The 27,024-nt window shown below is 38.3% G+C and overlaps 1 protein-coding gene across 1 annotated transcript in view; it reads right to left on the bottom strand.

Moving 5' to 3' along the window:
- cops7a (COP9 constitutive photomorphogenic homolog subunit 7A) overlaps positions 1-27,024 on the bottom strand; it is a 34,835-nt gene that overhangs the window by 5,898 nt on the left and 1,913 nt on the right. Inside the window, exons 2-4 of the mRNA XM_060834122.1 lie at positions 18,001-18,180; positions 15,054-15,129; positions 1,556-1,644 (exon numbers count right to left, since the gene is read on the bottom strand). Of these exons, the coding sequence (XP_060690105.1) occupies positions 1,556-1,644; positions 15,054-15,129; positions 18,001-18,162 (327 nt within the window). The 5' untranslated portion in view covers positions 18,163-18,180. The remainder of the gene's footprint in view (positions 1-1,555; positions 1,645-15,053; positions 15,130-18,000; positions 18,181-27,024) is intronic.

Here is a 27,024-nt window from a genome sequence, read left to right as displayed (position 1 = left end):
GTGCAATGACAAAACAAAAACCTTTTGATTCCTCATTATTGGAGATCTCAATGTAGATGGTTAAAATAAGACTTTTTTTCTCTCAGTACAGAACTAAATAAACATAAAAATAAGTTGTAATGAAGGTATTCATTATTTTTAGTAAAATATTCCTAAACATCTTACCAAGGTTACAACTAATAGAACAAACTTTTGGTTTCAACTTTTCGCTAATATTGACTATTAACATATAATCGAGCTAATATGAAATTATTGTTCTCACACAAACCTAAATCTCAATATCATACATTCAATGCAGCATTTCAAAACATTAGAATGTTCTTCTGATGGAAAGTTATAACCTCATAAGTCTCTTAGCACCATTGTGTGTATCAGTTAAGTGATTCAATAGATTATGGTGACAAAACATCAAGCTATGAACATAGGAGAAAAGCCTCTCTGTCCACGGATTTAACATAACATTGGATAATAGATTATCAAATATTTTGTTTATCTAGTAAAACCTTTTCTTCTGGTTAGCTGATTTTGCCTACAATACTCAAACTAGTATTAACTTTCAAAGCAATGAGACTATGGGAAAACTGCATTAATAGTACAAGTTGCTAGAAGTCAAGTAAGAAATTCAGTTTAGTAAGAAAAACTAATGTTGATTAAAAAAAAACAGCATGAAAGGTTTAGATTTCTATAAAAAGCGTCTGAACTTAGGATATTACAGGTTTTAAAATAAAAATTACAAAAGCATGTTAGTCTGAGGGAACAGAATACATTATTGACAGCCATCTCAAGTATCAAACACACCTGTGTCAAGCACATATTGGTTAGATGTTAATATTCCAACTAAAACATATAGTGTTTTACAACAAAATGTGCTTAAATCCTTACACTTTTGCCATCAACCACTCAGTGGGGTCAAAATTAATTGCCAATTCAGAGTAGACTTTTTTGTGCATTCAGCCAGAATCTTTTGGATTTGGATTAAAACCAGCCAACCTATTTCATAAAGAGACAAGACAGACAGAAAACAGGGAGGGCTTCAGTTTGAACTGTACTCAATCTTATATTCTAGAGGTGAAAAGGGAATGATACACCCAACAACGGCACCTAGTTCCTGGAACAGTCTCACTTTTAATAAAATAAGATAGTACATATGAGAGAGAAGACAGAAAGAAAAATCCAAGAAAGTATTTGCTGTCAATTAAATATCTGCATATAAAAGCCTTTAAGGCCATTCTGCGGCATCTCTCAATAGATCCAAGATCTCTCAAATAACACTAAAACTGGTGGAGGGATAATTTCAAATAATACTGCACTCTAAGATTGGCATTCAATTTCCATCATGTTTACATTCACTTTTGCATTGGACTTATAGGAACAATATCGTTGCTGAGGAAGTTAAATAAAGAAAAACTAAATTAATACCTATGTACGTACACAAGTGCAATTGCCACTTACAAAAAACGCTGGCTACAAAATTTGAATCAGAACACAAAAATATCACTACATGGCAATGCGTCCTGGACACCTAGCATGTACACACAAACAAAATCTTAAGTACCTTCATTCTTGCCGCCAAGCTTACTATGGTGAGGTGTTTCAGCTTGTTCTTCTGAGCTAATGTTAATTCGGGTAGACTTCCCTTATTTGCTAAACAACAGAAAATATGTAATTCTAGAAAGAACCTTTAGAGTTAAAGCAAGAATTATACACAGCTCAAATTTGCTAAGTGCACAACTAATATGCCAAAGAAGGTTATATTTGGATTATGCCTTCATTAATTTCCCCCAAGTGTAGTTAACTCTTCAAATCAATTTAAATATTAGCATTTATTTTGTTTTAAAAATAACAGTCTGTTATCATTAGATAACATTTGACAGTGCATTAATGTGCTAATATATGAAATGAACACAGGAAAGACAACTGAGGAGCATTTATGTTAAAGCAGTAACTTGTCACACCAAAGTAAACATGAAGGGCCAACCAGACTTCCATCTTTGGTTCAGGTATCCTTTATATAAACATGACCTGTAAGATTTGAGAGCATTTGGTTTTTGCACAAACGTCAAGTTTGTGTGGAAACGTCAAATAAATTCTTATGCATGAGTGAGTTCACCAGTGCCTTCTCATAACTGAAACAGATAATCGCGCACAATAGGTGACAGATTAAAGTTAAACAGTTTGTAAAAAGTACCTCACTTAGGAAATTAGATTCACAATATGGTGCAGTTGTAACTGCTCGTCCTTACTGGCATGAAATAGCAATTTCAAAGTATTGAGTGTCATTTGCAGTTAGAAGATATAGATTACAATGAATATCCAATAAATGTATTTTTTTGTGCAAATTAAGTCAAAAGGAAACAAACCTGCATTTAAATTTCAGCATATGATAACCTTATGATTCTAGTACGGACTACACTGCCAAAGATTGAGTAATGGGCTATGACGTAACTCTTATTCTGTTGTATGAGCATGACCCATTGTCCTTGGGGCTACCATGTATGTTACATTCAGAGAAGTTTATTTTAGATGATTTATAATTTTGAATTCCAAAAATGTTTTCAATGCAGATATGCACACAAATTCCGTTAGCCATAAACCACTTTTGAGTGATCTCTTTTTATACAGTTGTGCTGATATAAGGAAATGGATAAGGCATGAAAGAGTTATTAAATCAATTGGCTGAGAACTGAACTAGTAACAGTGTTATGGCCATTAATTTAAAGTATATTGCAATCGTATTGGTTTGTTTTCATGCATTTCAAATTCTTTGGATTAAGACCTCTGAATTTGAATTAATATTGTCTTTCTTTTTTTCCAAAAAGTCAGCAACTTCTGTAAGCCAGCATAGCTTCTGTCCTAAAGCTACCAGATTTATTTCAGTGCGCCTGTAAATTTGAAATTGACAAAGGAAGCAAAGTATGAATTTAAAGCTGATATTTGAAGTCTGATCATTTTTGCATTTATATCAAGTGGATATCATTGACAAGGCCCAATTTTTTTTTGTCTGTTAATTGAGGTGGTGGTGAGAAGCAGCCCCCATGAAGCAGTTTGTGGGGTGCAGATACAAGCACAGTGCTGTTGGATAAAAATCAGAGGATGATGTAAGAACATTAATATATTTCCAGTTCAGGATGGTTGAGGGGAGCTTGCATGTGGCGATGCTCTCGTGCATTGGATTTCTTTTTTCCTCTATAGTAGCAGAAATCAAGAGTTTCGGAAGATGGTGTTGAAGCAGCCTTGGTCAGTTATGGCAAAGCATATTGTATACGCTACACACCAATGATCCCTTAAACTTTCTTTCTGCATGTACAATTTGCTCATGCAAAAGTTTGTCAGGCAGGGCCACTGCTTCTGTCTGACTTATTCAGTTTAGGAGGTTACATTGGCATGAGGTGGTGGACAAACCGAATGTTCAAAAAGGCTGTTAGGGTGTCAATAGAAACAGAGGAAACTGGAGCAATGATTAGGCCTGCTCTGCAATTCATTATGACCATGGTTGATCATCCAACTCTAGAATGTGTTCCTGCTTTCCCTCTTAACATTTGATCCCTTCAGCTCCAAGTGCTGTATCCAACTGCTTCTTGAAATCATGCAGTGCTTTGACCTGGAGTGCCTTCCAAGATAGCAAACTCCATAGGTTCACCACTTTCTCAATAAAGAAATTTCTCACTGCACCCCTAAAATGGTTTACCCTGTATCCTTAAACTCTGCCTGCCACTACGGACATCCTTTGTGCATCTATTTGGTCTTTTTGTGTTAGAATTTTATAGGTTTCCATGAGATTCCAACCACACCTGAAAATTGAGATATTACATTTAGTTCTCTCATTTAAATCATTAATATATATTGTTTAATACAGATTAAACAAATGCACTGCTTTGCCCTACATGATACTGAGCTTATTCGAGCCAAAGTCATCCAAGCAACTGGACAGTATTCCATTATGCTTCTCACTTGAAACTTACAGGTGATGGGAAAATATCATGAAGGCAGTAGGTAAATGAACCCTTGTGAAATACACAGCTTCTGACTTGCTGTCGTAAGCACAGTATTTATTCGGCAACTCCAATAATGTCTGGTTAGTAGTGGCCCTCAGGAGGTTGATGAGAATTACAGCAATGATACAGTAATTGAATATCAATGCAGATGGTTAAATCTCTTATTGGAGATTACCTAAACATAGCTAGTTACCTATCAGCCCAAGTTTGAATGCTGTCCAGGTCTTGTTGCAATTAAAGTTGATCCTACATACAATCTCATGAAGTGGACTTGATGCTTCACATCCACTTAATTACATTTGCAATAAACTTTGTATGAATGAGAAAGACATCAAGTACAATTTCATTTCTAACATTTTTGCCCAGTATTTACATTTTTATTAATTCATAACAATTTCTCTCTCCCTCCCAGTGGGCGTACACAAGTGCATGGCAATTTGTGGAAAGTTCTAGCAGCAGACAATACACCAGCCCATAAGATTTGCAGAATGGAATTTTCATTGTTACCACAGGGAAACAGGGTCCAGGATCCAATTACTACACCCCAGTGGTATGGAGCAGTGCATTTCAAACACATGACCCCATTTTGATACCTGAAAACTGTAGCAACCCTTCCATAAGGACATAGCCTGATGATGTTTGGATGAATGGAGAGGTTGAGGGAACAGGAGAAATTTCACTAATAACTTCCTGCCGACTTCTGTTACATCTTCACCTGATGGAATGGTTGGAGGTAGTTTGCAGAATCCTCGATTTCCAGAGACGTGTGCAAAGCAGTAAGAGTACTGGCAAGATTTTTTTCATATTTGAGAATAAAAGTTAAGTCAATCTGACAGCATACATAACCACAAATTCTTGGTTTGTATTACTTCAACCTTTGTTCATTAGCACTTCAATAGAGGAGTATTTGTTCAAATGTCACTGGTTTCTTCAAATCATTTTTCAACCAAATGACAAATTACATCTTCAGTACTTAGTGAAGGATCACATGCAGGTGATCCTTAATTTTTTGAAGCACATAAATCTCAAGTTTAGTGCTGCTGCATGGTAATCATGAAGTTTATGTATGTGAACTGTATATGTGGGTTATATTATGTACTGTTAAACTTCTTGAAGGCTGTGTAGAGTTCATCTGTGTAGAGAACGAATACATATTAGAGGAATAACATTCATGGCAAAACAAATATTAAAAATAATAACTACAATTAGTACTACTAGCATCTTGTTACTTGGTTATTGTACACTTATGTTTGGATTGCTTAAAACTATTGCTGAAAGCATCGCAAGCAGGTAGGATACTCACCAAATACAAGTTTCACTTCAGCCATTCATGAAGGTGCTCCAAACAAAAAACTTTTGGGAGGCATCCATTGCTCAGAAAGTTTGAAAATTCTTGTAGTATATTCCAATCAGTGTATCCAAATGAATTAATTTTAGTAGATTCACTACAGTACAGGATACTACCAAGTTTGAAGAGAGTGAATGGATAACTACATGTTGCTGCTTTCTTAATTATAAGGAAACATCAAGTCAGTTTTAAAGGAGAAATGAAAAGATCTTTAATTCTGAAAATAAAGACAAAGGCTTCAATTTTAAGACCGGAAAATAGATAGAAGGGAAAGAAAGATACTGAAAAGAGGAGTAAAAAAAAAATGAAAAAGGACAAACAAAACAGAAGAAGTAGTGAAACAATATCTAATATCCATCAGGAACATCAGAAAATGAGATCTTTGAAACTAGACTGATCTTGACCTCAAGTAAAAAGTGAGGTCTGCAGATGCTGGAGATCACAGCTGAAAATGTGTTGCTGGTTAAAGCACAGCAGGTCAGGCAGCATCCAAGGAACAGGAAATTCGACGTTTTGGGCCAGAGCCAATTCCTGATGAAGGGGTCTGGCCCGAAATGTCGAATTTCCTGTTCCTTGGATGCTGCCTGACCTGCTGTGCTTTAACCAGCAACACATTTTCAGCTGTGATCTTGACCTCAACCCTATTTGGTAAGTTTTCTCAAATGTAATCTGGCCATTTTTGGTCTTTACAATTTTAATTGCCTCAACATCAACAGCATTTTGCAGAAATAAAGTTTACATTTTCACTAATGCTTTTGTATTAAAAAGTCAATACATATTTTCATTAAGAATGACCTAGTTCTGATTTTAAAACTGTGCTCCCTTATTCTGAATAGTTTCCCTGATCCCCACATCAAAAGGCAAGTAGATTTTTTCTTTAGACATTCTTCCATTGGTGTAGCTACTGGTTTTCCAGGGTTAAATCAGCCACAATTTTTAACCATATAAAAGATGACAATTCACTTATGAGTTGGTTGATTGCTAGCCCCATAGCTTATCACAGTAATCCCCAGCACACTTGAAACTTCTGTCAATTCAAATCTGCCAAGATCTAAACCACACCAATTTTACACATTCACACACTAAAATTGTGCCATAGTTTCTCAGAAGTTATTTTAAGGAATCATTGTTGTTTTTTCAAAAAACAACACCTCAATTGAATCAAACTATAACCTAAAGCAAAAGAATATAAACCAGATTAATGATTTATGCTCTTTAAATCCCAGCATCACTCATTTAAATCAGACCTGCACACTCTCCAAGGCTACTTTGCTTTTGAGGTATGGAGTCCAAAACTGAGCAGTTTGACTGAAGGCTCTACACAACTGAACCCTGAATTTTTAGCATCAGATAAACTTTTGCGTTTTATGTACTTCTAGTTGCATCCAAGTCATTGACATACATGTCGAAAAGCTGAGGCCAAACATACTGGGGAACATCACCTGTCAGGTCCCACAAAGCAAAAATGTGTGCTTCCTTAAATCTCTGTGCTCCCCAATTTCCATACGTTGTGCATGGTTACCTCCAATAACATACAGTTTGATTTTGCGTTAGAAACCGGTACAGAATTTTGAACACCTCCTCAAAGTTCGGGTACAGATCAGCATAGACACCAACCCATTATTCCTCCCCTTACTCATCATATTAGCAAGATCCTTAGAAAATATGAACTAGATTAGTTGTAGTAGGCTTTACTCTTCACAAATGCACACAGACAGACTTCGAGCAGACATCCTGCCACAGATTTCAGTCACATCTCTACCTGGCCCATAAAGGTGTGTAGTTGCCTGGTTTCTTAATTTAATTGAGGGGAAAAAAAGTAAGGTGATTAAAAATCCCAAGGTACTGCAGAGTGTTATCAGTCAAAATCTGATACCAAGCAACCTAAGGATTATGGAGAGGTTACCAAAAGCTTGGTCAAAAAGATAGGTTTTAAAAGGAGTGCCTTAAAAAGAAATGGGAAATGGAGACATTAGAGGCTTAAAAAGGAGGGAATTTCAGAGCTTAGTATGTAAACAACTGAAAGCACAGCCAACAATGGTGGAGGAAAGGAAATAAAAGATGTACAACCGGCCAAAATTGGAGGAACGCAGAGCCCAAGGAGACTTGGAGTATCAGTGAAGATTAAAAGGTGGGGGAAGAGAAAAGGCATATGAATTTTAAAATGGAAGCCTCGAGAACTCATTTACGTCAATAAGCAAGGCATTAGATACAAGTTAGGAAATGTGCAGGAGAGATTTGGGTGAATTCAAGCTAATGGAGAGTATATGATGAGATGACTGTGAGGGAGCATTGAAATAGTATAGTTTGGAGGTAGTAAACCACAGGCTGATAATGCAATTTTCCAATTCAACAGTAATTTAAAAACCTAGAGAGCAATTTCTTTATAGCCCATCAAACTATGTATGATGCTAATAAAGTTTACTGAAGTATGGGAATAATATTCAACCCTTGTACAGATTTGGGCAACACGAGCTTTATATAAAAAGTTACCTTAGTGAGCAAGGTACAAAAAGTGGAAACAATTTTCTTGAAACAGGAGATAAGGGAATGCTGTTGAAATTTGAGGGGTTATCAGGATCATAGACAATACAGCAGGTAGGACAAAAAGGTGGGCTTATGCCCGAAACGTCGAATTTCCTGTTCCTTGGATGCTGCGTGACCTGCTGCACTTTAACCAGCAACACATTTTCAGGACAAAAGGTTAACCTAATAAAAAACTCAGCCTGCTATTTTTTAAGGGTACATTTTCTCACTTTGTGAACGAACTGCAATTATTCAAGTTGTATGTTGAATAGTTGCCTTCACATAGTCAGCAGCAGGTTTGGATTATGTTAATCCAAGGTTTACCACGAGTATTTCAGTTACAAATTAGACATCAAGTATCCGGACATCTGCAAAATAAGATACTTTATTCTCATAGAAATGTAAATTAAACATTTTCTTGCTGGAACAGAAGTATATGATGCAATGTTCAGCTTAGGTATTATCCTTTTGAAGAGTTACAAATACTTATCTCCACAGATGCTATCGGGATTTCTATTTACAAAAACAAAAAAAGTTCATACCGTAGTAACTTTGGTTTCACAAGTATAACCACTTTCTTATACGTAAAGTTAAATAAGGATATGCTCACTCTATTTGACAAAAACAAATCTTTACTTTACAATTACTAAGAGATGAATTAGTTATGCATGGGGTATCTAGATGCAGCTCAATTCATTGCAGATCTGCAACTCCTGTTTCGATATCCATTTATTACTTAAAGCTGAGTATTGCTGAAGAAATCTGGATTGCTACAGCTGCATATTTCCTCTAAACACACTGCCTATTCTAGTCTTCCAAAGTTTTGATCTAAAATAAATGTTATCATATTCAAAAGAAACTAAAAGAGGCAGAAAATAAATAAATTAATACCACAAGAAAAAAAAAGTAATTTTGAAATGATCATATATGATGCTAGAGTAAAAACGTGAAAAGTATCTGTTTGAAATCAGAAATAAAACAGAAAATGTTTGAAATCCTCAATAGATCAGGCAGCATCTATGGAAAAGGAAAAAAAGTTAGAATTTTAGATTAACATGCTTTCCTTAGAAATGGAAGTTAAAAGGGTTTGAAACCTTAACTCTCTTTCTTCGCACAACAAATACCATAACTGCAGAATATTTTCAGATTTTTCTATTTTCACAGCATTTGTGGATTTAAGACAAAGTAAGTTAAATTAACTCTGCTAAAATACCAACATTATTAGTAAAGATATTTTAGGAGAATTTAGCAAGTAGAAATATAAAAAAAAACTGAACACAAATGCAGGCAGTTCCCCTATAACACAGTAGTTGAATTCCCGTGCGACGCCGACATTTTAGAAAATCGCATAATAGAAATAATTGGGTCTATGAGAAAATATGGTTGGAGTGAACCATCAAAAATATTGGAACAAAAATAGTTAGCCTAACTCAAAAGATAGCACAGTCTAAAGTAAATGTTGAAATCATATTTCAGTGCAATAATACAGTAAATTTAATACTAAGTTTCTGAATTAAATAATGTTCTGTCCGAAAATTGCTGACACTGGTCCGGCTGCTGAATTTAATGCTATTTAAATCCTATCATGGCTTCTAACTTTCAATTCCAGCTAAGAAGTCACTTCATAATGTAGACATAGTCATTCAAACAAACAATAGGATTTCTCCCCAAACTGATTACCAAAACATTTCCAATAAAGAAGAAAGAAATGCAGAAAGTTCTCTTTTGGAGAGGGTAAAATCTCTTTTTTTGATGGTGTCGCTAAAGAGCTGGGAGGCTTTGAATGACTGGAAGTTTAGTTGGGTCTTGGGTTTCAGACAGAAGGAGGGGCCAAGACTCTCAGATCCTCCCCTCCTCTTCAAACCGAGACTGGAAGACCTTACATCAGACATAACTTGGGGATGGGTGAGCGAGAAGAGGAGACATGAGGTCACCAATGGTCCGTTCTTATTTTAACATCCCCACTTTCCACACATGTACACCCTCCCCTGTAACATCACTGCATTGAAACTTCAGGTAGCCAGCAACTGAGCCTCTGCTTAACAAAAAGACCCTGCTTGCTCTCCAACACTCAGTGGACATCACTGCATTTGTACCTTCTTTCACTCCGTCTCTCTCCCACTCCTAAAGCTCCTCCCTCCAACCCTCACCCCACCCACCTTTTCCATGCATGATCTCAGGAAGCATTCCAGCAAAAATTTTCCAATGTTCACTTCCCCAGAGAGCACTGGAAATTGATCTTGGATGGGGCTCTTTGTCAAGTTGGAGGAGAGTGTGTGGCATAGTGATTTCATATTAGCCATCTGCTACAACATGGTTTTCTATGCGGTTTTCTGTACTGAGATTTGGTATAACGCGAGATTGCAGAGGACACCAACTGTCATGTTATACAAAACGACCTATACTGCATGCAGTGATGCAACAATGTACCTGCCAAAGGCAAAAAGGTGTTCATAAGACTTTCAATTGGGTTAAATAGCACTGGGTTAAATGGATCAATCTAATAACTCAAAACTGAGGCACCTGGATCATCATAAGAAAGATACGTAAGTAAGGTGGAAGACTGTTTAGTCATAAGGGTCTGTTTCCATGCTTGCATCTGACTCTTCGATCCAACTCGTCCATGCCAACCAGATACCCTAAATTAATCTAGTTCCATATGCTAACACTTGGCCCATATCCCTTTAAAATTCTTCCTATTCATATATCCATCCAGATGCCTTTTCAATGTTGTAATTGTACCAGCTTCCACCACTTCCTGTGGTATCTCATTCCATACACCCACACACCTCTGTGAAAAAGTTATTCCTTAGGTCCCATTTAAATCTTTCCCTTCTCACCCACACAGTTCTGGACTCCCCTACCCCAGGGAAGAGTCTATTAGCCCTATCCATGCCTCTCATGATTGTATAAACTTCTAAGATCATCCCTCGGACTCCAATGCTCCAGGGAAAACAGCCCCAGCCAATTCAGCCTCTCCCTAGACTTTAAAGTTTGCTTTGCCATTCATTTAGATAATGATTAACCTATATATTGATTACATTTACTCAGTTTGACTCTGCATGTCTCCATATCTTTACCCCAAAAAAAAGGTTAATCCCAGTTTTGATCATTTCAAATTGATCTAGCCATAGTTTTTTTCATGTTTTTGTGGGCAGATGGAAGAGAAGAGCAAAAGGGAGTTCCAGATTTACACTATTCTTTGGTAACAGATAGCTTCTGGATCATTGAGCTAACTTTTCTTAAAGATTATGTCCCTCGGTTTTTCAGTTGAACCATACAGGCACACGATTGGGTGATATTTTTCTCACTGTCCAGTGCCATCTTGTAGAAAATGAATTTTACTTCAATGGGTAGAATAAAAAAAAAATGTATGCCAGCAACATTACCCAGTAGAGCACAGAATGAGTTACCAATCTGGTCAAGGTTACTTCCATCAAAAAGCAGCAGTGACAGTCCCATAATGCCAACAATACAAGAATAGTGCCCTAACCATCACTAAATCAGAAGAACATCTGTTGCTCTACAATAACCAATCAAGAATAGGAATGGAAAATCATCCACCTGTCAAAAACATTCCAATCCTCAGCCACGGTGAAAGAACATTGGTGCAAAAGATACAGCAAGCAACTTTAGTCAACAGTTCCAAGCAAACAATCGTACATTATGTTCCATTCCCATTGTCTCACTCTCGAAAGCTATGGATATAGTTCAGCTGCTTGGTTTATTTTATTTATGTGAAAAAAAAATGGCCAAGTTGACTAATATCAAAACTATGGGCTCAAATTATATCTACTCGTGTTGAAGATCTGTACACCAGACGAAGCTGCAATAGTAGCCAACGTGGTCATATGGAACAACGTGGAAAACTTGCTGTATCTTACCAATACGCCTCATTAACAACTTATATTGCTCCTATAGCATACCTCAGGTCCAATCCAGTCTCGGCCTCCCACTCGACATCCTTGAAACAAGCTACCACCCAAGTGGTGAAGACTTGTACCAAGCAATCTTTAAAAAGGCCACAGTGTACCAGTACTCTAAAGCTGCCCTGCTTGCTCATGGATTCTGAGCATGTCGGAGAGAGGAGGATCGTACCATGATGCAACACTGACCACATGTCCCAGGACAGATGAGCGTCATCCTCTTGCCAGGGGACCAGCAGAGGCGGCTATACCAAAAGATGTCGGCAGTCTGGTCTGAGATTACCACTCAGGTCTGTACCACAGTCCAAAAGAATGGTAATTTCTGCTACTTCACCTACTTAGAACCAAGATTTTTGCTGTACCACTTTCATTACCTGCAACATCTTTCCTCTCATCCCACCCCTAATACCCTGCAAGTCCCTTGTGCTGCTGCTGAGCACCTGACCACCTTTCACTGTCCTGCATCAGAATTAGCTGTTAAGTTATTTACTTTAACTCACACAATCTTTGCTTTTCTCTCGATACAGGAGAAGAAAGTCCATTCTAGTGCAAATAGAGGCGGTACAGGTAGAGGGGTGAAAGACAGTACCTGTCCATCTTTCTCTCCCGGCCCTGGCATACGAATTGACTATGCCAAGCCTGGTCATTCACTGCCTCCCTGTTGAAGTGACAATGCTTCCAACATCTCCTCCATGATCCTATTCATATCCATGCTTGACCATATCACCTCCTTGGAGATATTGTTAACTACCCCTTACATCTGACAGCACTGCCACCTTTCCAGCATGCAGCTCTGATTCCAAAGAACTTACTTCCTGAGGCAGCAGACAACTTTGCCTCAGCTCCCCAAGTCCCTTCCCTTTAGTTTCTGCAGACAGAGCTGATGGACTAACCCCACCTTTTTGAGCGCCATAACTGGACGGCCCAGGATTCAGTGTGTCCAGACCTTTGACTGATCGATATAGATTTCCTTGACGGATAAGTCTAAGTAAGTTATCCCTATTAACCAAACTGAGTGTGACCCATTCCACAAACTACAGAAGCACAGAGACCCTGACTAAAATCGCTGACTTGATGCCTGATGGTGATCAATACCATGGACCAATATGTGAGGTTGCCCTTGACTGACTGTGTTGGATATCTGGACTGACAAGTGCCTCCAAAGACTTCAACAAGGTCTGCTCCAATAAGACTGAGACACGGCTGCCAGCATGTTATCCATGCGTATGAGAGATTAATGTACACTGCTATGCAAGCCTGAACTTCCAGAGTGTGCTGTCAATCTATCAGAGATGTGACATATCATTGCCAAAGTTGGCAAATAGTAGGTATCAATGCAGGAGGACAAGAGATGTAAATGGGCAGTGCTTGTGGATCATGTCATGATGCAGTGTGATCATACGCAACATTGAAATCCTTCAGTGCAAGCAGCAAGGTGAAGCCTCCAGGTATCTGCTCTGGTTTCAGTGTTGAGTTCTCGTGTCATCAACTTGTTCAGTGCATTTGGCAAGACAGAAAAACTGATTGTCAAATGAGGAGAACTGGGCAAATAACAAAATGTTTAAGGAATAATCCCACTTAATGGCAATTCGCACTGTCTCAAAGAAACTGGTCACATTCCTCAGGAAAAGCATATACAATGGAGCAAAATGCCCCTCACATCAAGGTGAACCTGGGACATCTTGTCCAATGCTACCACAAAGTTCACCATAGCCCACATTTTTACAGGCGTCTGAGACATTCTATTAAATCCCAGCCAATTCGCACACTATTCGATGACTTTCATCATTTTGATTGGGAGGCATCAGTACAGTCCCCACCAGATTAACTGATGCACATAATCCTGTAGAATATGAGCAATTATTTATTTATCCTACCCTTACTGCAAAGATTCATACTAATAGCAATAATAGATCCAGCATTCAGTACATAATGTATAACAAGTTTACTCAGATTAAAGCCCTGGGCAATTTGAATGTGACTGGTTTGCATGGAAAGTGATCTCAAATCAGGAACAAATGGCACCATATTTCCAATAAACTTCTAATATCAGGCAACTGCTCAATAAACAGATGCTCAAACTGGCTGAAATAGCCAACTTGTTTAATACAGCTACAGCAGAACCTCTAATTGTGACTTATCAGCTACTGTTACTATCAGTGCCATTTTCCAAGGACAGGTATCTGTTTAAAATAAACAGAAATGGTGAGAGTGGCGTGGACTACAGCACATATACTACAATAACTGGTAGGAACAAATTATTGTGGTTTCAAAAAAAAACAAAGTAACTTGATCACTATCAGAATTCAACTTTTACCCAAACAAGCTAGTTCCATTACACACCTCAAATTCATCCAAGATTGGGATAAATATTGAATACAGGAATTAAAAAGTGGCAACAGAAAGTGCAGTAGGCCTTAACATCAAGGGTATGAAGTCTCATCAAAACAGGAGGTCAACAGGAAAACCTTTCATGGAGGAAGGTAATTGCCAGAGGTGAGTCATAGTTCCAAGTTTTGTTTATGGTGTTCCTCAGATCAGCACTCTTTATGCAATTATGTTCAGTTGATTCTATAGCATATGCAGGGGAAGCAAAAATGCACCAGAGAGAACACACTAATTGACAAAACAACAATAGAAAAGGGTAAGTTTGGGATGAAGATGCATTTGCTGGAAGGCACAATGTATATTTCAATTTATATTAAAAACAAAATTAGAAAAGAGCACAACATTGAATGTGTACAAGCCACTGGCTCGGAGACAGCATTCAGTTATAGGAAAACTTTATATCCATGATAAAGATTTCATAACTCACTGGAACAATCAGAAATGAGAAGTTATAATTATGAAGCAAACTCAAAGAAGGTCTAGTCTTTTGAAGATAGATTTACAGAAGTAAAAATCTTTATTCCTTCAAAACCTATTTCCACAGATTGCTAAATTGGTAACAAGATGCAAAATCAAAACCTTATTATTAATAATAGTGAAAAGATTAAATGTTGATTTCCACTATAATCAAGAGGAATATTAGAACAAAAAACTGAAAACATACTCGCTCATAAGACTATGACATATTTAAGAAGAAGCATTTCAAAGACAAAGACAATCAAAGAACATGGGATCACAACAGCTAACTCCAGGTGAAGACCTGGCATTGGCACATATCTGCTGTACAAATTACTTCCTATTGCACTGTAACGATCCCATCACCAGTAGTAATATTTAGCAAAACAGCCATAATAAATACCAGTTCCTTACCTAAATAGTCAGAGTATGTTCCATATGCAAACAGGTTCAATAATTGGAAGTAGGCAGCATGTGATCCATTAGCCAGCTGGGGAGAAAGACTCAAAGATTACTGACACTTACACGTTTAAAGTGGAAAACTGTAGGAGTTAAGTTTGAAGCCAAGAGTACAAATTTATTGAAGGGCAAGTTATAAGTTCTAAAATTTGTAAATTAACCTAATATTCATGCCGATATCAACAAAACAAAAAGTATCAGAAATTCACTAAAGTTCCACATTCCCAATCTTGGATTTACAGGAAACAGTGAATACAATGTCAATTTCTTGGTTTGAAAATTAACATTGAGTGTTCCCTTCCTTCTTTCTGCTTCATGTTGGTGCAATTGCCTGTCTGATGGTCTGCTGGGTTTCAGCACTTCACCTTCAGTGACAAAACCTACAAACAAAACATCCATGGGACCACCAATATCAGGCTGCTCAGCAGAAGCAGCAATGCAGAGATTCGAACAAACAGCACTCTCCACTATTCCTATGTTACCTACTAAGTTCCAGCTCAGCAAGCAAACTTACAACCTGAACCGGTCTATCTTGAATGCTGGCGATCATATCACCCCTCACCTAAATGGCTATACTTTTCCTTGAAACTGGCACAAAGTAGGGTGTATAGACAAAAGAGTGCTCAAGGTAACAAATTTCACTGGTAATTGAATTCCAAACCTCATCAAAACAACACTGATGAAAATGTACATGCAAAACATCATGTCAGATGAGCACCTGGAAAATTCACTTGGTTTGGATGTGTAATTGAGGTGTCAACTAGTAACTGTAGGGAGGGGGCAGGGACAGCAGGGATCACAACCGGAGACCCATATTAGATTTTATTTATTGTCACATGTATATAAAAATATACAAAGCTTTCTCCAGTATGAAAAACCACTGTGCACTACGGTTCTCCTTCACAGCCAATTTTGTATCCATGTTGCTAGCATATCTTTGATTCTATGAGCTGACATTGCTCAGGTCTACTGTGCAGTATAAGAACATCTGAAAAAAAAGCTGGAGAAGACCTTGTGCCTGACTAAGTCTGCTCTGTCATTCAATGCGATCTTGGGCTTCACCTCCACTTCCTCAACTCTTCCCTGAAATTCTAAATTTATCTCTCAACGATGGAGCATCTGCAACCCTTTGGAGAATTTAAAAATTTGATAACTTTTTCAAGATTGAAACATCTCCCTGTTCAGTCCCAAATGATTTACCCCTTATATCCTGCTCAGCTAGTGGAAACATCAGTTTTTACCTTGCCAAGCACCTTCATAATCTTGAATGCTTTAAATTAGTTTTTTATATATTTCTAAACTCCAGAGAATAACAAACGTCCTTTGCAAGGCCAGGCCTGACACATCTTTTGTATTACCCTCACCCAACCTCTTACCTCAACACAAAGTTACTTCAACACAATCTGCTCTTAAAGAAATGTGAACTAGCTTTGCTTTGCTTAGTAATTCTATTCTAAATTATTGTTTCCAAAAACTTCCCATTCATGCAAGTTATATATTAAGGCTGTAGTTGCTGAACTTATCGTTACACATGTTCCTATCCGTAAAAAAGGTGCAACCAAGGCAAAACAAAAACAATGCTGTTCTTATTCGGCAGCCCTTCAAGTCTCAGTTAGCCTCTGTAAAGGTCTGTCATTTCTGTTGAATCTGGCACAGAGAAGACAGATATTAAGCTATTGATCAGCATATTTGAGGGACTAATAATTGTCTCAGGCAAGTGTCCAAACTATGAAGCATCTATCACATTCTGGGGATGATCACACATGAGAAATTATAACAGCAAATTTGTCCCTTGACTCCTACTTTTAAACCCAGAAATTGGACACAATGGGTGCCAATTTCTTTCCATGATCCCAGACAGAGTGGTGGCAAGCTACATCTTTTAGATATCAGAAACTAGCCCGATTCTGTTGACACTAAAATGTCCATGGACAAGCCTATCCTTCCTATTTAAAAATGTCAGGCCACTGAATATCACCTTTTCTTCGAGAATCAGATGGCGCAAGAGATCATTCAGCCAGGAGGCTCATCGTACTTTTGCTAGCTCTATGAAAGAGCTATTCATTAGTCCCACTCCCATGTTCTTTCCTCACATCCTTGCAAATGCATCAGAAATTTATCCAATTTCTTTTTGAAATGTATGTACAAATCTTGCTTCCGCCATTCTTTCAGATAGGGTAATCCAGATAACAAGGAGAAAGTGAGGACCGCAGATCAGAGCTTAAAAAAATGTTGCTGGAAAAGCGCAGCAGGTCAGGCAGCAAAGGAGCAGGTGAACCGACGTTTCAGGCACAAACCCTTCCTGACCTGCTGCACTTTTCCAGCAACACATTTTTAAGCTCTAATCCAGATAACAACTTTCACAAAAAATAAACCATCTTGCTATTGGTTCTTTTGTCAATAATTTTAAAAGCTGTCCCATTTGGTTAATGACTGCCTGGTCAGTGGATAAAGGTCATTTGTAAATGCCTATAAAACCCTTCACTACTTTGAACAAACTTCTTTATTCTCAGTGTCTCAAATTCTCTCTCTAATCTTTGATTGCTGAAGCCAATTACAGCACCTTATGATGATCAGCTTTGTCACACAATTTAGATAAACTGAATTTAGGCCAGTTATGCACTAAATCAAGGATGCTCAATTAACCAGTTAGAATGACATTTAAAACTTTGAGTAAAGCCACAAAAACTGTTATTATTCAGTGTATCTTTTTGCTTATTTACGTTCATATTACATACCAAATACTTAACATTTGAAATTAATAAATAGTACTTACTAATATTCTAAGATTCTAAAGAGAAGCATCTAAAGATTACTTAATTTTCCACGCTTTAATTTTTGCAAAGACTTGTAGCATATAGGGAAAAATTAAGTGAACTGTTTATGTTACACTCTTTCTTACCTCCTGTATATTAGGTGTTTCCAAAAGTTCACCAAAAACAAAAACTCCTGGAGCCTCTAATACTTGGCTAATAAGGGTAGTTAATGCTGGGCCTTTTGCATTTCTGGACAACAAAATGAATTGTTCCAAAGGATTACTTGTAGGTTTTGATTCTCCTGCCATTGCACAAAAGGTGATTCACTGTAAAACAAAAGTTGCCATTTTTAAGTTACAATAGTGTCAAAACAGAAGATAGTTTGTATGGTGAAATCTCAGTGAAGTACGCAAGTTATCTGTAGAGCATTTCTTAGCTGCCTTTGTTCTAGTTTCTCTTGCAATACTGAAAGCCTCAAATATATCACAAATTAAATGGAAATCAGTTGATTGTAAAAGAAATCCTCTAATAAATAATTCCCAAATCTACTTTTAAAAGAGAAATATGTTGCTTTTCTAATTAATATTGACTTTCTTCAATAAACACCACCCTAAGAGAATAATTTCAAACAACACGAAAAAGAAATTCACTAAAAAAGGAAAGAAATGATCTTTTACTTATTGAGGGAATTATATCAAAATGGGAAGCAGTACTGAATAGAGTACCTAGGGATCAGTGCTTCAGCACGTACTTTTTCCAATTTACATTAATTGCTTAGCTTTTGAAATCCTTCTGGTACATGCACTAGAGCTCCCCTACCTTAGTTTGCTAATTTTTGCAAGCTTATCTAATTTACAAAGTCATTTGTACGATTACAATATAATTTACTATCAATGTCCCTATCACTGAGCAAGGCGGCCCAGGTTCACCTCCAGAAGTGCACAATAACATCTTTGAGCAGGCTGATTAGAAAATACCTAAACACAGGTAGGAAAAAAAGAGTCAGGGACCAATAACTGTATTGAGATGAAATTCACAACTGATCAAATTCAAAACAACTGTAAGGTTCTACATATTTTGCAGAATATATGAATATTACCTGTATACTATACAGGATGCAGAAATAACTGAGATATTGGTAGGAATGTATGACTCAGATTGGACATTTAATGTAGGAGAATTCTTAGTTTGACTGCTATTCTCTTGAATTCAAGTTAGAATGATGCTAGGACTGTACAACATTGTAGTCAGTTTCAAACTTGAATACAGTGTTCAGTTTATTGCTAAGGGAAAGGGAAAGCCAAAGAAAAAGTGGAGAAAATACAGATTCAATTAAAAGGAAAGGTTGGAGAAATTATTAGCCTTGAAGAATTGAGCATTTAAAAAACATAAATCAATTTCTTTTGAAATGCTATTTCAAAAATGAGAAAAACAGAAGCGATTGAAATGAGCAAAAACAGATTGAAGGCAGATCATAGGATACACGTCTGATCTTGCACTAATCCTCCTAGAAAAGTATAGGCAAAATCCTAAACTTCATCCAAGAGATTATGATGGAAAGACTGAATTGCATCAATAAATTTTTATGACTACCAGTCACCTCAAATTACAATACAGTCAATGAAGTTTGTTACATGACTGCAATCTGCACACAGCAAACTTCCACAAATATATGATGACAACCAGCAATTTTCTATCACAAGAAATAGAAATTGCTGGAGGTACTCAGCAGGCTTGGCAGCATTTGTGGAGAGAAAGGAGACTTAACATTTCAAATTCAGTGACTTTTTTCAGAAATGGACTTGGAAACGTTAACACTGCTTTCTCTCCACAGATGTCACCATACCAGAGTTCCTCCAGCAAGTTGTTTGGTTTTATCCATAGTTCTCTGTCTGATTTTAGAATATACTGTCGGAGGAAAATTAGAACTTAGAAGCAGGAGTAAACAATTCAGCCTTTCAAACATGATCTGCCATTTGATAAAATAATTGCTAATCTGGTTGTAGTCTCAACTCCACTCATCTGCTAGCCATACCCCCACCCTTGCAATAATTCTGATTCCCTCATCAACCATCTAACTCCGTTACGAGTAAAAAATGAGGTCTGCAGATGCTGGAGATCACAGCTGCAAATGTGTTGCTGGTCAAAGCACAGCAGGCCAGGCAGCATCTCAGGAATAGAGAATTCGACGTTTCGAGCATGAGCCCTTCATCAGGAATCATTCCTGATGAAGGGCTCATGCTCGAAACGTCGAATTCTCTATTCCTGAGATGCTGCCTGGCCTGCTGTGCTGTAACTCCGTTAGGAACAGACTTCATGAACCAGCCTCTTCTGTCTTCTGGAGAAGATAATTCCACAAACCATTAACCCTCAGAAAAACAAATTCTCATCTCCATCTTAAAACAACGCATTCTTAAACTTTGATTTGTGGTTCAAGTCCCATCTCATCATGGGATGTGGATGTCACTAGCAAGATCAACATTTGTTGCCCATTCCGAATTGCTAGTGACAGATGATTTGAGGTCATTTCAAAATACAGTTAATGGTCAATTATATTGAATCAAGTCTAGAGTCACACATAGGCCAGCAAATTTCTATCCCCAAAAAGATCATTAATGAGCTAAATAGGGTTTTAATGGCAATCTAGGATAGTTCCACAGTGACCAAAACTGAGACTAGCTTTCAATTCCAGACTTTTATTAATCAAAATTGAATTCTACCACCTGCCAAGGTGGAATGTGAACCGGTGACCCAAGCATTAATCCACCCTCTGGATGTCTAGTCCCATGGCATTACCACTGCAAGCTGCTAGCCCAACAAGAGGAAACATCCTCCCAGTATCCATTCTACCAAGTCCCTCAGGACCTATATTTCAATATCTTTATACATTCTTCTAAATTGCAAAAGGGTATAAAGACAAACCTGTTCAACCTTTCTTTACAAGATAAACCTTCATCCCAGGAATGTCATACGAATCTTCTCTGAACTGCTTCTAACAATTTATCCTTGGTTCACAAAGGAGATAAAAACTCTTATGTTGTACTTGAGATGTGGACTTACCAACACCCTGCACAGACAATAAAACTTGCTTTTTTAAATAAAAAACATTCCATTCCTTCGCAATATATGTCTAATATTTAATTTGCCTTCCTAATCACTTACTGTATACACATACTAGCTTTGACAGACTAATGTTCCAGGACACCTTCTACACATCCAAGTATTGCAATCTTTCTCCATTTAAAGATTATACTTTCAAGGAGGCAGGTTTACACTTTTCCACATTGTACTTGGTCACTTCTCACAATGACTTGATAGATTCTAAATGGTTGAAGAATGACAATTAAAAAAAAGGAATAAATATCAGTTAAGACGTCAGAAATAAAGTTCCCCTGCTCTTCCTAATAGTACCACAGGATCTTTTACATTCACTCAAATATGCAGGTGGGGCATATTAAATTTGAAAAGTGGTACCTCCAGACAGCATAGTGCTCTCTCCAAACTGTGCTAGAGCACCAGTTTTGATTGGTCGTAAGACATGAGTAAATGCAAGTTATTCTTCATTCTGGACCGAAGATGGAAGACAAATCAAACAATGCTCTAATTCCTGTAAAAAGCTGGAAGAGCCTGAAAAAGGGTCAATAGTGAGGAGCGCCTTAAATACCACTCACTATAATGTCATGCAGATCTGGTGGAACAACAACTTGGGATCTCGAAGGAATAAGACCTACCATTAGTTCATTCACCTGGTCTCTGTAACAATATCACATTGCACAGTGGTTAGCACTGCTGGCTCACAGCACCAGAGACCCGGGTTCAATTCCCGCCTTAGGCAAGTGTCTGTGTGGAGTTTGCACATTCTCCCCGTGTCTGCGTGGGTTTCCTCCGGGTGCTCTGGTTTCCTCCCACAGTCCAAAAATGTGCAGGTTAGGTGAATTAGTCATGCTAAATTGCCGGTAGTATTACGCACAGGGGTAAATGTATGAGAATGGGTCTGGGTGGGTTGCACTTCAGCGGGTCGGTGTGGACTTGTTGGGCCTGTGCCACCATGCCGCCCAAAATGAACAACTTCACATTTACTTACTTAACCTTTCAATACCTCTCTAAATTCTTTGTATCCCTGCTGCAACTCGCCTTTCCAACTATTTTTGTCATATGCAAATATGGCAACAATAGATTTGCTTCTTTCTTCCAAGTCATTAAATATTGTAAACAGTTGCTATCCTTGCACTGATTCTTGTGGAACCCCACCAACCTGAAAAAGAACCCCTTTTCCCCATTCTCAGTTTACCGTCCATTTGCTAGCCCTCTATCCATGTCAATATACTACCTCTTACACTGTGGGCCCCCAACTCACCACTTTACTTTTTAATGAGGTACCTTGTCAAATGCCTTCTGGAAATCCAAGTACAAACACATCTACAAGTTGCCCACTATTCACTCCAGTTGAGACTTCCTCAAAAACATTAAGAAATTAGTCAGACATTATTTGCCTTTCATGAAGCCATGACAACTCTACGATTAGATTATGATTTCCCAAAATGTGCTATTAATTCCTTATAAAATTATCCCAATATTTTTCCAATACAAGTTAGGCTGATCAACCTGTAGTTGATTTTTTGCCTCCCTCCCTTTTTGAATAAGGGTGTCATACTACCAGTTTTCCAATCATCATGTACTTCTCCAGACTTCAAGGATTTTTGGAAAATTACAACCAATGCCTCCATTATCTCTTGAAATCTGCAGATGCGAGCCATCATGGACCAGGGGTCATATCTGTCTTTCATCTCATTTGTTTGTCCAATACTATTACTTTACTGATGAGTACTTAATTCCTCTCCCATACTCTTTAGTAAGAATAGCATGTTTGAAGTATCTTCCATCATACGGACATGTGTTTAACTCCTCCACAATTCCTTGTTTCTCATAACTTCCCCCCCCACCCCAATTCATTTTTTAAAGGGGTCTATGTTCATTTTGACCTCTCACCCTTTTCATAAATGTACAGAAGCTCATCAGTTTTTAATATTTCTTGCTAATTTGTCCTTGTAGTTTTCTCTTTGAGTCCTCCTTTGCTGGATTCTGAATTTATCCCAGACTTCAGAGCTTTCACTAACTTTCACTTCCTTATAAGCTTTTTCTTTCAAATTTATACTCAGATGTGTAGCATGGAAACAGACCCTTCGGTCCAACTCGTCCATCCCAACCAAATCTAGTCCACTTGCCAGCACCGGGCCCATATCCCTTCAACCCCTTCCTATTCATATACCCATCCAAATGCCTTTTTAAAATGTTGCAATTGTACTAGCCTCCACCACTTCCTCTGGCAGCTCACTGTGTTAAAAAGTTGCCTCTTTAGGTCTGTTTTATATCTTTCCCCACTCAACCTAAACCTATGCCTTCCAGTTATGGACTCCCCCAGCCCAGGGAAAAGACTGTCTATTTATCCTATCCATGTCCCTTAATTTTAGAAATCTCTATAAAAGGTCACCCCCCTCAGCCACCAACGCTCCAGGGAAAAGAGCCCCAGCCTATTCAACCTCTCCCTATAGTTCAAATCATCCAACTCTGGCAACATCCTTGTAAATCTTTTCTGAACCATTTCAGGTTTCACAACATTTTTCCAATAGGAAGGAGACCAGAATTGCACACAATATTCCAAAAGTGGTCTAACCAATGTCCTGTCCAGCTGTAACATGACCTCCCAACTCCTGTACTCAATAATCTGACCCATAAAAGGAAAGCATACCAAATACCTTCTTCACTATCCTATCCACCTGCGACTCCACTTTCAAGGATCTATGAACCTGCACTCCAAGGTCTCTTTGTTCAGCAACAATCCCTAGGATCTTACCATGAGGTGTATAAGTCCTGCTAAGATTTACTTTCCCAAAATGTAGCACCTCACAATTATCTAAATTAAACTACATCTGCCACTTCTCAGCCATTGGCCCATCTGATCAAGATCCCGTTGTAATCTAAGGTAACCTTCTTCGCTATCCACTACACCTCCAATTTTGGTGTCATCAGCAAACTTACTAACTATACCTCTCACGCTCACATCCAAATCATTTATATAAACGATGCAAAGTAGTGGACCCAGCACCGATCCTTATAGCACTCCATTGGTCACAGGCCGCCAGTTTGAAAAACAACACTCCACCACCACCCTCTGTCTTCTACCTTTGAGCCAGTTTTGTATGCAAATGACTAACTTTCCCTTATTCTATGAGATCTAACGTTGCTAAACAGTCTCCCATGGGAAACCTTGTTGAACACCTTACTGAAGTCCATACAGATCATGTCCACCGCTCTGCCCTCATCAATCCTCTGTTACTTCTTCAAAAAAGTAACCCAATCAAGTTCGTGAGACATGATTTCCCACACACAAAGTCATGTTGACTATCCCTTATCAGTCCTTGCCTTTCCAAATACATGTACATCCTGCCCCTCAGGATTCCCTCCAACAACTTGCTAGCCACCAACGTCAGGTATAGTTCCCTGGCTTGTCCTTACTACCTTTCTTAAATAGTGGCACCACGTTAGTCAATCTCCAGTCTTCCGGCACCTCACTTGTGATTATCGATGATAGAAATATCTCACCAAGAGACCCAGCAATCACTTCCCTAGCTTCACAGAGTTCTAGGGTACACCTAATCAGGTCCTTAGAGTTTATCCACTTTTATGCACAGCAAGACATCCAGCATTTTCCTTAACTTCTGTGAGATATTGTATTCTCGGTACCTTCACTAACACATTCACAAGCTCTTTATTTCTATTCATTCATAACTCCTTTACTAACCCACTCACAAGCAAAAAACCATGTTCCTGTTCCATTCATAAAACTGCACTTCTGCAGTACATTTACTATCACAAGATAGTGTTAACCAAATTTCAAACAACTCTTTCAAACCCATTGCTGCATTTTCACACCTTATCAGCCCTTGCGACAAGCAGGGTTTAAGCACTGCTACTTGCAGTTTCTGAATAAAAGAGGCTACTTTCACGCTCACTGATTTCGGTCATTATTTGAACACAATCCCATACTTCCTTGATAAACAATGATTGGTTTATCCCTCTCAGAATTTTTCCTCCTTATTAGGAAGCATTCTTTTGCTGAGTCACGAATCACCTCTTTAAAAATGCTTGCCACTGCTTACCTACGATCTTCCCGGTTAAATCTATCCACCAGCCCAGTTGAGCTAACCTTATTCTCACTTCATTGCAATTCCCTTCAAATTAAACAGTTCTTTCCAACCCAAGTTTCACTCTGGAAATTAATATTAAATTCCATCAATTTATGATCTTTACTTCATGTAGGATCTTTTACTGGAGGTCACATATTGAAACTGCCTCATTACCAGATCCAAGACAGCCAGTTCCCTGTTGGCTCCTCAACATATTACTCTAGGAAATTATCCCGAATGCATTCTATGAATTTGTTGTTGTAAGTACCCTTTCCAACCTGATTAATCCCAATCAACAAGATGATTAAAGTCACCCATAATTATTGCTCTATTCTTTTAGATGCTCCAATTATTTGTTAATTTATACACTTTCTCAATGTGACTAATGTTTGTTAGCTCATACACTACTCCTACTAATGTCTTCTTTTCCATTATTTTACATCCACTCAAATGGAACTTTACACCACCCAAGCCGAGATGGTCTCTCAGAACTGACCTCTATCTTTTATTAACAGTGCTACCCCACCACTTTTCCTTCCCTACGATCTGAAAGGTCAAATACACCTGAACGTTAAGCTGCCAGTTTGGACCTCCTTGTAACCTTCTGTGTGTAATGGCTTTGAGATCATATCCATTGAACTCCAATTGCACTGCAATTCATCTACCTTATTCCAAAAGCCTCGTGTTAAGATACAAAACATTTAAGTTTGATCTATTATCAAATTTTCTTACACTTTTAATGATTAGATTAGATTACTTTACATTGTGGAAACAGGCCCTTCGGCCCAACAAGTCCACACTGACCCTCTGAAGAGCAACCCATCCAGACCCATTTGCCTACATTTACCCCTACACCTAACACTACAGGCAATTTAGCATGGCCAATTCACCTAACCTGCACATATTTGGACTGTGGGAGGAAACCGGAGCACCCAGAGGAAACCCATGCAGACACGGGGAGAATGTGCAAACCCCAGAGCTGCCCGAGGCGGGAATTGAACCGGGTCTCTGGCACTGAGGCAGCAGTGCTAACCACTGTGACACCATGCCACCCCAAATGTTTTAGGGGTGCAAAATGACATTCACACAGTCTCTTATTTTCAAGCAACAACGAGCCCATCACTAACGTGCACTCCTACTTTCTCCTTTACTTTTTATTTTCTAAATTTCCATGCAACTGAATCCATCCCTGTATTTGGTTTAAGGCCCTCCTTAGTGGACCATGTCTGTCAGCAGGTGGAATAAGGACAAAGACATGGGTTAAAAACAAAGGACTGGAGATGCTGGAATTACCAGAGTCTAGATTAGAGTGGTGCTGGAAAAGCACAGCAGGTCAGGCAGCATCCGAGGAGCAGGAAAATCGATGTTTTGGGCAAAAGCCCTTCATCAGGAATAGAGGCAGGGTGCCTGCAGTGTGGAGATCTCTCCACCCTGCCTCTATTCCTGATGAAGGGCTTTTGCCCAAAATATCGATTTTCCTGCTCCTCGGGTGCTGTCTGACCTGCTGTGCTTTTCCAGCACCACTCTAATCTAGACTAAGGACAAAGAATGTCTAGCAAAGAGTCCCACCAGGCAGAATGAGCACTGAGGAAAACCAGCAAGTCCCTGGGGACACATCAAAGTGGAAGAGTTGCATGAAAGTCAATTTGAAAATATGATACAGAAACATGAAGGCCTCAGAGTGGTATGAAAGCCCTTGAATGCCTATGGTTGGAAGGGAAGATCTTTCATCTTTTTGACTTCCCTATTCCACCTGCTGACACTGGTTTTTCATTCAGGTGTAATGGTATCTTACTTCTGCCCAGACACAGCCTCCAGATTGTTGCCAGGCTTCTGATACAGACAGTCCCAAGCAACATTTGGAAAATATCATTGATATCAGAATATGGTCCTTTATCTAGGCTTTAATTACAGGAAAGAAAAGGACTGAAACAAGAGAAGGCTTGGTGGGGAGGGGAGTAAGAGTCACAGTGAGCAAGAACA

The sequence above is a fragment of the Hemiscyllium ocellatum genome, chromosome 13 (assembly GCF_020745735.1).
Source record: "Hemiscyllium ocellatum isolate sHemOce1 chromosome 13, sHemOce1.pat.X.cur, whole genome shotgun sequence".
NCBI lineage: Eukaryota > Metazoa > Chordata > Chondrichthyes > Orectolobiformes > Hemiscylliidae > Hemiscyllium > Hemiscyllium ocellatum.
Note: the sequence above shows the minus strand (reverse complement) of the source record. Positions and strands in the feature narration are given on the sequence as shown.